A 13,649-nucleotide genomic window follows, 5' to 3' on the forward strand; every position below is an offset into this window, starting at 1 on the left:
ATTTCTTTTCAATGACGTCAGCAATAACTATAAATCAACCAATACACTGTCATCCCATGAAATCATTTGAGCAAGTGCATTTCAGGAGGAAAGATGTGTACTTCTAACGATAAAGAATTCCTCTTCGCAAGCTATTATCCAATAAATATATTTCAAACAAAACATGTGATGATTGGTATCAGTGCTAGAACATTTGAACCAGTGATTCGATTGGGCAAAGCAGAACAATTTGGTGTACAACTGAACTTTGAAGAATGGAAAATATTATGTTCACGAATCGACCAAATGAACGATTATTTTCATGACGAGCTAAATGTGACCATAGTCAAATCATTAGGCTCAAATCATGAAGTGGTGCTGCGTACAGTCCTCGAAGAGAAGATTGTGCTGTTACGTAAAAAGAGTACATTTCATGTCCCTCGCAACATGGTGTAACTAACACAAACGGAATGGAACAAATTCATCAGCGTATTCCAGTGTGTAAAACATGCAGTGGAAGTGTGCAACAAAACAAGTATATTCCTGAAAAAGTACTATTTTGAAAAATGTATCATGCATATTGTACAACATGTATCTAGATATTGTGATGGTTGTCAACATCGTTCGTGGGTGCATACCTGTATTGATAAACAGTTTATTTGTGATCAAATGGACATTCAGTTTCCACCAATTGATATTGCAATAGACCTTAAAAGACTTCAACTGGAATTAAAATTATACGCTTATGATAAACTAGTGCAAGAAGTTCAAAATACATTGTATCGACAATATCCAGATAATTTATCTGGTATGGATGTATGTGATTAACCAGTGCAGTGTAATAAAATTATCCATTTCAATGATTTGTGTTTTTTCATTTCAAGTACAACCCCATATTCTGACGTGTATTATTGCATCATGATAAACAATGTTGCCAGAGGTTTTTGTTTTAAACAGTTCCGGTTCTTTGTTAATGAGTGCACAAACTTTTAAAAATGTCAAATCAAAACCTTGAAACAAAAATTTCGAAACAAATATTTTTAAACGAAAAAATTTCAAAGAAAATTTTGAAACAAAAATTTCAAAACAAAAAAATTGAAACAAAAATTTCAAACGAAAAAAAATTCAAACAAAATTTTGAAACAAAAATTTCAAACCAAAAAATTTCAAAACAAATTTTGAAACAAAAATTTCAAAAAAAATTTTTAAACAAAACTTTCGAAACAAATTTTTCAAACTAAAAATTTCAAACGAAAAACTTTCAAACCAGTTTCAAACAAAAAATTTTGAAACAAAAATTTCAAAACAAATTTCAAACAAAAACTTCGAAACAAAAATTTTCAAACTAATAGTATCAAACGAAAAAAATGTCAAACCAAAGTTTCAAACAAAAATTTCAAAAACTTTTTAAATGTTAAACGAAACAAAACTGAATGCAGCAAAGATTTGAAAATCAGCAACCAATCAGATTGCACGAAAGATAGTGATCAACCAATCAAATTGCATCAACAATAACTTTGCCAGTGTTGTAGCATGTATTCTCTTAAGACTATGAATCATAAGATTCAATAAGGTTAGCTATGTATCCCTGTACACTACCTCATCAAGGTCAATCACGTGGTACATCGTATTGCTTACGTTTATATTAGGTCCATAGGTTGTAATAATCGAAACCAATGACGCAATTTCATTTGACAATTCTCAAATTATCCTACAAAGTTTAAATGTACCACTGTCCTGGACTCCTAATCCCATCATAAGTCAATAACAGATCACGTGATCATACTCATATTTGACAATGATTTACCCAATGAATGAGATACTATCCAATTTTAAGAACAATTACCAATTATTGATATGACAATAAGAAATGTACCCCTCCCAAAATTTAAGATTGGTACACAAATACACCTGTGTCTTATGAAAAAGTAATAAATCCTGTAGTTATTCAATAATAAAACCGGTCAATAACCTTTAAATTTTGAATATTTGGCCATAAGAGGAACACCAACATTTACAATGGGTCCTAGAAAACGTTTACCGAATTTTGTTATTTGATAATTCCCAAATTTAAAAGGGAACATACACATATAAAGGTAATACACCATATAACGTGCTAAATACTTATCAAAGGAGTCAATAACCTCCGAAAATTTTATTTTTGGTAGTTCTTTACCCATGAAAGGGAACGATGTGGACCATCCAAATTTATAGTGGTACATATTGAAGACCTGTACGAAGATACCAAATGCTTATATTAAACAATTTCTAAAACTGAGTGAATGAGCCAAGATACCCCTCTCAAATTTTAAATGCTGCATCAATGTACTCATGTCTTGTGATAGGAAATGATCCTATATACATGACCATATATCCATATACGGTAATAAGACCGCATCAAACGGGATAAATTGGGCCAAAAACCAAACACGTGGTACAACATATTGCTTATGTTTATATTTTGGCAATTTTTTTTACCCATGAAAGGGAACGATGTGGACCACCCAAATTTATCATGATACATATTGAGGTCATGTACTATGATAGCGAATGCTTAAATTGGAAAAATTCCAAAATTTAAGGGATTGGCTATGGTACCCCTTCCGGTGTGCATCAATCTACCTATGTCTTATGATCGGAAATGGACCCCTATACATGACCATATAATCATATAAGATAATAGGACCTCATCCAAGGGAATAAATTAGGTCAAAAACGAAACACGTGGTTGTACTAAAATTTGGCAATTTCGTACCCATAAAATGGAACGAGATGGACCACCCAAATTTATAGTAATATATATTAGGGTCTTATACAATTATACCAAATGTTTAAATTGGGCAATTTCTAAAATTGAAGGGGTGGGCCAAGGTACCCCTATCAAATTTTTAAAGGGGTGCACAAATGTACCTATGTCTTATGATATGTAATGGACCCCTATACATAACCATATAACCATATAAGGTAATAGGACCTCCTCCAAGAGGATAAATTGGGCCAAAAGACCAAACACGTGGTTGTACTAAACTTTGGCAATTTTGTACCCCTAGAAGGGACGAGGTGGACCACCCAAATTTATCATAATACATGTTAGGATCCAGTACTATAATACCGAATGTTTAAATTGGGCAATTTCCAAAATTTAAGGGGTGGGCCAAGGTACCCCTCCCAAATTTTTAAAGGGTGCACAAATGTACCTATGTCTTATGATAGGTAATGGACCCCTATACATAACCATATAACCATTTAAGGTAATAGGACCTCATCCAAGGGGATAAATTGGTCCAAAAGACCAAACACGTGGTTGTACTAAAATTTGGCAATTTTGTACCCTTAAAAGGGAACGAGGTTATAGTAATATATATTAGGGTCCTATACTATTATACCAAATGTTTAAATTGGGCAATTTCTAAAATTGAAGGGGTGGGCCAAGGTACCCCTCCCAAATTTTTCAAGGAGTGCACCAATGTACCCATGATTTATGAAAGGTAATGAACCCCTGTATACGCCCATATAACCATATAGGATAATAACACCTCATCAAACGCGATAAATTAGGTGAAAAGACCAAACACGTGGTTGTACTAAAATTTGATAATTTTGTACCCATGAATGGGAACAAGGTGGACCACCCAAATTTATAGTGATACATACTAGGGTTCTATACTATTATACCAAATGTTTAAATTGGGCAATTTCTAAAAATGAAGGGTGAGCCAAGGTACCCCTCCCAAATTTTTAAAGGGGTGCACCAATATACCCATGTCTTATGAAAGGTAATAGACTCCTGTATACGCTCATATAAACATATAAGGTAATAGGACCTCATCCAAGGGGATAACTTAGGTCAAAACCAAACACGTGGTACTACGTATTGCTTACGTTTATATTTTGGCAATTTGATACCCCTAAAAGGGAACGAGGTGGACCATCCAAATTTATCATAATACATACTAGGGTCCTATACTATAATACCAAATGTTTAAATTGGGCAATTTCCAAAATTTAAGGGGTGGTCCAAGGTACCCCTCCCAAATTTTTCAAGGGGTGCATTAATATACCCATGTCTTATGAAAGGTAATGGACCCCTGTATACGCCCATATAACCATATAGGGTAATAACACCTCATCAAAGGGGATAAATTAGGTCAAAAATCCCCGAAATTTGACTTTTTGGCAATTTTTTACCCATAAAAGGGAACGACATAGACATCGAATACTAATAGAGGTACATACTATGGTCCTAGGCTACCACACCCAATTTTTAGATTTGGCAATTTCCAAAATTTAAGGGGGTGGTCCTATGTACCCCTGCCAAAATTTAGGGGGTGGGCCAAGGCACCCCTGCCAAAATTTAGAGGGGTGGTTTTATGTACTCCTAGGTCATTGACCCCGGCCAGGGACCATGGGTCCTGAGGCAGGGACCCAGGGGCCAAAAGTTTCCTCAGGTCAGGCCAATACTACTTTCCTCTTCTGGGGTGGGGGCAATTGCCCCGATCGCCTCCCTTGATCCGCCCCTGATGAAATATAAACAAAACCGTTAAATTGTTTTCGAGGAATTCGCATTTCGTAAATTTTTCACCCTCCAGTAGATTACCCTTATTACTCTTATTTCTGAGGGTAGGAAGAAATTTTGAAATCTTTCTTTGGAGAATTTTTGTAAAAAATCTTTATGTTTAGAATTCGGTCGAGATGCATTGAATGGCATGACTCTAGTCGAGTGTAAATACATCTCTACTAATGAACGAACAAAAATGAACTGAGCCTTGAAATTTTTTAAGTCCCACGGTTGAGCCGGCGAGGTTAAAGGACACAGTAATGATGAGAAATGAATAAAATGATGGAATGAAGAAAGTCGGAGGAAACGGGGAACCTCGCGGAAACCCACGCACATAGTGTTTGTCCACCACAAAGTTCACTTGGCGCGAGCTGAGATGGAACCAAGGACCTCATGCATCAGAGGTGAACGCTCTATCACTGAGCCATCACGGCTCACAAATGAATGAACGAGTGCAACATACGAAAATTACATTTTCCATATACACAGGTCATGAAACGCCAAAATCTGTTGAAATCTTAAATTCGAGATTTTTTTTATTATTTTTATTTTATTTTATTTTATTTTTTTTTTTACAATTACTACATTTTGTTTTCTCATATTGGCGTAAAAAATAAAAACAAGCGGAGAAAAAGCAAAATCATTAAGTTGTTTCCTAGAAATTCGCGTTTTTTTATGGTCATTATATATTTACTACTAGGTGAACTATCCTTATTCGTTGAGAAAAAAGGTATACCATGGAAAATTATGTAATTATTATAACTAGAAATTGGCTGTCTACAGACTGTGAAATAATTGCACAATAAAAATTAAACTTGTAGAAGTTAGGACGGAAATTTCATGTAACCCTCACAGAGGGTTGTAAAACTCGGTTACAACCGGACGCTGCAACCTGGACTCGACGCTAGTCACATTCTCCACACCAACCACTAATTAATATGTTTACACTAAGTAAAGTAGAATTATTATTATTATTATTATTATTATTATTATTATTATTATTATTATTATTATTATTATTATTATTATTATTATTATTATTATTATTATTATTATTATTATTATGTAGTTTCTTGATAGTGGTTCATATTCACTTATCCTCAGGCAAGGTCCGGGATGCATGAAGTGGTGATTTCAGGGAATTACCCCAGTGGCGGATCTAGCCCAGGGCTTGGGGCTTAGGTCCCCCAGTTTTTGGATGACAAAAATAATACAAGGTATCATTTATATAAAGTGTTTTTGAAAATTTATAGTAGACTCACGATTTACCTATCACAGTCTGGGTTCTGTTTCCCTCTCACTTTTTTACTTTCTAGATGTGCCACTGAATAGCCCAAGGGGAAAATCTGTTCGCCCCAGACTTACGAAATTCCTCCCCAGGGCAGATTTTTGATTATGCTGAACAAGTTACCAATATTCTCGCAATACTACTTTAAGCCCCTGTAGATAGTAAACCCTGCCCCCTTCTGAGAGGCAAATGAACTGAAATCATCAGTGGATGTACGCAGGGGTGTCCTTTCAGACTTCGCTTGGGGGGGGGGGTTGCAAGAGCAACACCGACATAAGACTTTCATGCTTTGTACTAGTATATTAGTATACAATTAATCAAAGTGTTCCTCAACCTCTTGGGAGGGGGCAATTGCCCTCTCCTGCCCCCCCCCTAAATGACGCCCCTGGGTGTACGGCCTTGCTATATAATTCCCAAATTCAATACAAATTACCAGTGAGAACACTATTGTCAGGTGCGATCATCCGCTCTGGTTTTCCCACAATGAGTTGTGTTGTAACCAGCCAAACCACACCTGTTTAGAACTTCATCTTAGCATGATATTTATCGAAACACGGAAATACATTTCCGCACATTCATCAAGTTAAACTGATTCACAGTTCGAGGAATTTATTTTTATGTTTACTGTTTTCATAGCACTTATATTTCACCAGCTTTTTTTTCTTCTTTCTTTTTGTCCAATGGAAAACGCTCGGAAGTGATCGGGAGTACTCGGCAAATGGCGGCAAGGAAGAAGTTAGATGTTCATTTGATTTCCATTCCAGTGGGTGGGAAGTCGTACACACGTCACCTTGAGTGCTATACAAACTATTCTGCAAAGTTTTTTCTGCGAACACATTTCACAGAAACCAGGTTGAACGAGCGGGGATTTAAGAGCAAGTTTATTCCGACAAGATGGTTCGCGGACTCTGGACCGCGGTATTTATGAGCTTTGCTGCAGTCCATGCGCGATCGGCAAATACGGCGAGTGCAGGTAAATATAAACAAAACCATTTTGTTCTTCGCATGCTATTATTAATTGTAGTCATCTTTTTAATATGTCAAGTTCGTCTTTTCCTTCCAGCCTATTGTTTATTTGACATCGATATTCTCAGCACTGAGGATACCGGGCGTTTTATAACAATGCAAATGCGAGCTAATGCTACAGGGGCGTATCCACGGGAAGTCCACCAGGCATGCCCCCCACAAAAAACTTCCTAACTCAACATATATTTACACACTTTTTCTATAAATTTATAGTTTTTAAGAGAGAAATAAATGATTGATGTAGCACGAACATTTGATCTTACTCTTCATCTGTACGGGGGGGGGGCGCGGTGGCTCAGTGGTAGAGCGTTCACCTCTGGTGCTTGGGGTTCCGGGTTCGATCCCAGCCCCCGCCAAGTGAATTTTGTGGTGGACCAACACCGTGCTCGTGAGTTTTCTCGGGGTACTCCCGTTTCCTCCCACTTTCTTCATTTCACTCATCTCTCATTATCACCGTCTCCTTTAGCCTAACCGGCATAACCGTGGGACGAAACTCAAAGATTTCATTTCTTCATCTGTACTCTTTCTCGTATAAAAACAATCTAGTTCTATCCTTTTTTTTCTGAAAACATAGGTTTATTGTTTTTCCGTGTGCATAATATTATCTGTTCAATATTACTAGACGTAGTGGAGGGGCGTCATTTAGGGAGGACAGGAAGGGGCAGTTGCCCTCCCCTGAGTTGGAGATTTCTATAGATTTTATCAATAAAATAGTAGTAGATCAGTGAAATACGCAAAATTTTGCTTATATCAAGGGGTTTTGCTCCCCCCCCCCAGGCAAAATCTGAAATGACGCTCCTGACGTAGTGTCTTGAAGTATTGGACCTCTCCCGACAAAACTTTCTGAGTACGCGCCTGTATTTGTCTTGAGCACATCTATAAACGAATTTTACCCTTTTATGGCCGAGTAGAAGAACCCGTGGCTTCTGTGCACGTGGTCCGGGGTTCAATTCCTGGTGGAGTAGCTTTCCATGAATACAAATCCGAATAGCGAATCGGATCGCATTTTAAAACTATAAGAATTTGTATAATGTAGCATTGGTGCTTAAAAGTAGTTAAATTTCAACCAGAAAGCTCCATTGGATGCGAATACTATAGTGGAGAATGGCCTGTGCTGTGAATTTTGGTTCGATTGACAATAAGCGTCCTTATCACCAGATCTGCAACTCGTTTTCTTCTCATCTGGGGCAAACACGAAATTCAACGCGCCCTCTATGTATACATAATCCCCTTTTTAAGCGTCCCGTCAAGCACGCGCCCGGACTACGTGCACAGCTTTATCCCCTCTAGATGCGACTCTGCCTATTACCAGCGAGAGTATATGAAACGTAGATGTACAATTTAAGGTGGAGCCCATCCGAATCACTAATGCGTTCAAATTCATGGCTCTCGCACTGGGAGTCGAACCCGGAAGCCTATACAACAAAGACACTCCTGGTCGACCACTAGATTAACGAGAAAATCATTTACGTGAGGTTTAATCTTACATGGTGATCTGTGCAGCCGCCAACTGTCGCGCTTCAGAGATCAGATTCCTTCATAACCTCGGTTTCTTATTGTTGTGGATTTGGGGTTTAGCGTCCTGTCCAGCAGCGAGACTGTATGAGATATGGATCTACAGCTTACCTTGGGATCCAAACCACATGAGCTTCCGCCGATAATTGAACCCGGGTCTGCCGTGCGTACGCTATTCATATAGCCAGAAGAAAGTTCATAACCTCGGTTTGTATAAAGACTAAAAAACACGAAAAAATGAAAACCAAAAGTCCTATCAGGTGTAGGCCTATATATTTGAGTCAAACCGAAAGTGAATTTATTTGAGCCTAATCAACTATTGAAAAATTGCCTTTACAACAGGTTTCCGCGCATTAATCATTGCTTGATCCCCGTTTCTTTGAATTCATTATTATTATTATTATTATTATTATTATTATTATTATTATTATTATTATTATTATTATTATTATTATTATTATTATTATTATTAAAAGAAATATGTATCGCTTTTTACCACATAAAGCTCAGTTCCGGTTAGGGAAAAGAAAAAAAAGGACGTGCAAAGGAGTCGCCACCCGAATATTTGTATAGTACCGTCCCAGTATTCACGATAAAATTTTTGTCAAGAAAACAATAATATTTGTATTTTACTGACAACCTGTTAACAAACATCTTTAAACATAAGTTGGAAACGTAAATATAGGAAGACTACGTTTCGAAAACGTTAACTCGTGCTCAGAAACTTGATTCAAATTACTGATTCATAAGAGTCCACGGCCCCTTGCGGACTTCCAAGTCGGTCACGAAATTCTATCACTGAAGTCGATGATAATTGTGATGCGTCTTGTGAAACAAACAGACGAATAAATGTATATGGTTCAATCGTGTTCGTTTCATTGTTTCTTTAAAATTTGCTATAGGTATCGCTGAACGGAGATGGACCACAACCGGAATCGCACCCACGACTATACACTAAAATAGTGTTCTACAGTGTGTTTCAAAACAACAGCGACAACGCTTGGGAGGTGATTCTTGACATTAAAATAAGACGGAAAAGTATAGACCAACCTGCGTGCACAAATGCTTCCTTTCGGAGTTACAGGCTGCCCGAAAACATGAAAAAATGAAATTTAAAGGTTCATAGCTCCAGAACTATGGGACCTACCGTAGTCGGGTCAATACTTTATTTAGGAATTAGTATGCGCCCTATTCAAATATCCATGTTTCAAAATCCTTCGGCACTTCCGCAATAATTTTTACAGAAGTAGTTTCTGAGTACTTCAAAACATATGCCCGTAGAAAAACAGCCTCTACAGAAATTGTTGCGTGAGTACCTTAGGATTCTGAAACATGCATTTTCGGATAGCGCACATATGCGTTTCTAAGTAAAGTCTTGACCCGACTACGGTAGGTTTCATAGTCTCGGAGCTATAGACCTTTCAAGTTCATTATTTCATGTTTTCGGCAGCCTATAACTCCGAAAGGGGGCATTTGTTTACCCAGGGGTGCTTTTCGTCTTCTCTTGGTGTCAGGAATCACGTCCCAAACGTTGTCGGTCTTGTTTTGAAACACCCTGTATATCAGAACCGTCACATTAATGAACAGCTCCCAGAGTGTAAAGGCAATACAAAAATTATAAATAGTATAAAATTAAACGTTTGTTCATTTTCATAAATGAAGTCTCTCTTTCTTGTTTTCTGCGTTGAATCGAAGGTGTGGATGCCACGCCCACACATAACAAATAACATATAACGCATATGCTGAGTGGAATCATTGTCACCTAACATTGAAGGTTGTTTCTTACTCGCGCAATAGGAATGTCAAGATCGTAGCTTATACAGAAGTCGTTTACATGGTAACTTAACGATTGGGAGCCTGAACTTAGATCTAACTGTGATTTAATGATCAATAATTGAATTGAATTGAATTTGATTGCGTTCAACGACCATTAGGACCTGATTGCCATATGCTATAGAACATGTAAATGATGTGATTATAGAAATAGATGATCATATTATACTAAAAACATAACTACTTTTACAACATTTCCTAGATAATACAAAAAATGATCAAATATTGTAGTTTCCTTATACAGAAGATACAGCTTTTTTTGGGGGAGGGGGAGAGCAACGTTATTTCACGAAAGTCTTAGTTCTCAAATAGTATTTTTAGTGTTAGATCACTGGCGTCTCTGGTATGTAAAATTTGGGGGGAAGGGGACATCAAAGAAAGTGATTTAAATGGTACTACCTAACCCAACCAGTTTATTATTTTCGATTCCATTTGATAGCTTTCGGCTTACCTTCACGGACCCCCTGAGAATTCTTTACTGTCATAATCGTTTCACAGCCTGAATATTATATTTTAAATAAATATAAATTATTATTATTTATAATGTTATTCTACCGTTAGTAAATAAATTAAATTAGAATAAAATATTGAATATTTTGTAGTTCAAATTATTGGAGGAAGCGTCCCCCTCGTCCTCTCCGCCAGAGATGCCCGTGTGTTAGATGATTCATACTTTAAAAACTATAAATTAACATAGTGATTGTAAGTAAATGAAAGAGCATTTATAGTGTAGATATGCATGTAATTTAATACCAATAATAATACACATGTTTTAAATATTGTTATATGACACCTTTCGTGGTTTTCGCGTTACGCGAAAGAATTATGATAAATTCTGGATGAAATTAACAACAAAATGTTCATAATTTTTGTACGTAAATTTGCAAGACGAGAAAAAAGTTTTTCCAGAATCGAGCCGAGAAATAACGCTTTGAGAATAGACACGAAATGAAATCTTTGAGTATCTAGGGATGGCCAGAACCAGTTCCTGGTGGAACCGGTTTTCGGGTCTGAACGGATCCGGTTCCGGAACCGGTTTTTCGGATCCAAGTCTGGAACCGGTTCTTCGGATCCAGGTCTAGAACCGGTTCTTCGGATCCAGGTCTGGAACCTGATCCGGAACCGGTTCTGAAAACCGGATCTCCAAGTACCGGTTCCTCGTGGAACCAGTTCCGCTGGAACCGAAACTTTGTGACCATCCCTACGCTAAACCCGAGGTGCTGGCAGGCTGTGAACAATATGCTAGATGAAATGGTGAAAGCGGCAGGCAGGCGCCCAAGCAGCGGCAGCTTGTCTCATTTGGCTAAATAAACTGGGTAACTGGCAAACTCATTTGGCTAAACACCCACTGGTGGACCAATTTTTTTTTCTGGGGCACAAGCGGGTCTGGGCGGGGAAGGCACAAGCGCATGGTTCTCTTTGCATTTTTTAAAGGTGAACTTTGTGCCTCCTTTACGGGTCCTTGGGGCTTTCAGATCCAGATCTGGAACCGGTTCTTAAGATCCGGTTCTGGAACCGGGTTTTCGGATCCAGGTCTGGAACCGGTTTCTAAGATCTGGTTCTGGAGAAGGGTTTTCGGATCCAGGTCCGAAACCCGTTCCAGAACCGGTTCTGAAAACCGGATCTCTGAGAACCGGTTCTTCGCGGAACCGGTTCCGCCTGTACCGGAACTTTGTGGCCATCCCTAATAATAACGTCCCACAATTATTCCCTTTAGGCTAAGGAAGAGTGATGGAAGAATTGGTGGAATGAGAAAGTGGGAGAAAACGGGAGTCTAGAGAAAACCCTCGAACACAATGTTGTTTACAACAAGATTACTTAGCCGGGGGATCGAACTAGGAACCTCACGCCTCAAAGGTAAGCACCCTACTACTAGGCCGCCATGCCCCCTCTTTAAGAATGGAGTCGAGATGATTTTGGTTTGTGATTGATTTGAGTTTAGCGTCCCTTTCAGCAGCGAGTCTATATAAGACTTGGACCTACAGCTTAATGTGGGATCGAAAGCACATGAGCTCCCGTTGGGAATCGAACCTGGGTCTCCGATGCCAAAGGCGCATACGCTAACTGCTTAGCTACGAGGAAGCTTTGGAGAAGAAACAAAACGATAAAACATTATTTCTTTCCTCGTCTCGGTAATGGGAAATATTAACAATAAAAATGACGTAACTCCTGATTTTTAATAGATAACAAATGATTATATAATTTGAACAAAGTTTTTCTTTGTCTATTATTTTTATTAACCTTCCCAAGTCATGGTATTTTTCGACAGATGTCTTTAAGAAGGATTTTAAATCCAATGTGCTACTCAGCAGGCCTGTAGCCAGCCCAAAAATGTAGGGAAGGGGGCGCGGCTGAAGTTAGGGGGGCCCGATGCAACCATATTATAGTTCATTTGCCAGTCTACTGTGAACATTTTAGGGGGAACAGCCACATTTCGGGGGGCGGCCCCCTAGACCCTCCTGGATACGGGTCTGCTACTCAGTCTTTTCATTTTATACACTTTGCAGAATCGGGGGTCAATCTGGCTTAATTCCCTGTGTGGTAAACTCAAAAAAAAAAAAAAAAAAAAAAAAAAAACATAATCTTTTAGCTCTACGTTCCAAGGTCAAATTCTTCAATTTAAAGGCGTTGAGTTGATTTTGAGTTTAACGTCCCTTTCAGCAGCGAGGCTATATAAGACAGGACCTTACTGATTAACGTGGAATCCGAAACACATGAGCACCCGTCGAGAATTGAACCAGGGTCTCTTAATTTAAAGGAGACTGATGATTAATGGGAATGGGTGATTATGAACCAATTGGTGGAATGAGAATACAGGAGGAAATATAACAACATCGAAGAAATCCACGGATACAATTAAGGATGCGCAAGAGATAACACAAGACTTAATTCTCGTGCCAAATAAACAGTATTTCGTCTCAAAAATATATAAGGCTATGTCTGTCACGTCTTGAGCAGTTCTGTCTCGGCTCATTGCAAATGTTGAGAGAAAACAAATAATACGATCTAGAATATATAGAAGAAAAATTAAGAGCAGGAAGTTAGCAACATTCTAATCAACATACAAAAAATCTTCCAAGCTATGACGGAAAAAAAACTGACAATGTGGGAGGTCAAGGACGGTGAATGGGCAGTTGACAAGACTCCTATTTTGGCCAGCCCGAGTTTGATGTCAACCTTTTTTGTATATCGTGTCATATATACACTAAATGTCGGTTAAGACCTGTCTCGTGGCTCAGAGTGGGCCATGCTGCGTCGTGGCTCAGGTTGGGTCGAGGTGGGTCAGTGGGTCATGAGTTTAGTTTTCATTGACCCATGTCATCTCTGAAAGCAACCAATAGACCTCGATACTCGAATATCTCAAATAAACAACATTTCAAATCAATACATTCATTGTATACCAGTGCCATACGCAGTTTTATCAAGGTTGTGTACAAACATCCAAGTTTA

General features: G+C 38.2%; 1 protein-coding gene across 2 annotated transcripts in view; it reads left to right on the forward strand.

Moving 5' to 3' along the window:
* Window positions 1–6,561: 6,561 nt before the first annotated feature.
* Window positions 6,562–13,649, forward strand: part of LOC145683690 (uncharacterized) — a 220,078-nt gene continuing 212,990 nt past the window's right edge. For both annotated transcript variants that reach the window (XM_081755052.1, XM_081755053.1), the window contains exon 1: window positions 6,562–6,798. In XM_081755052.1, the coding sequence (XP_081611178.1) occupies window positions 6,720–6,798 (79 nt within the window). In that variant the 5' untranslated portion in view covers window positions 6,562–6,719. The remainder of the gene's footprint in view (window positions 6,799–13,649) is intronic.

Source organism: Thermobia domestica, chromosome 4 (genome assembly GCF_964235325.1).
Source record: "Thermobia domestica chromosome 4, izTheDome1.hap1.1, whole genome shotgun sequence".
NCBI lineage: Eukaryota > Metazoa > Arthropoda > Insecta > Zygentoma > Lepismatidae > Thermobia > Thermobia domestica.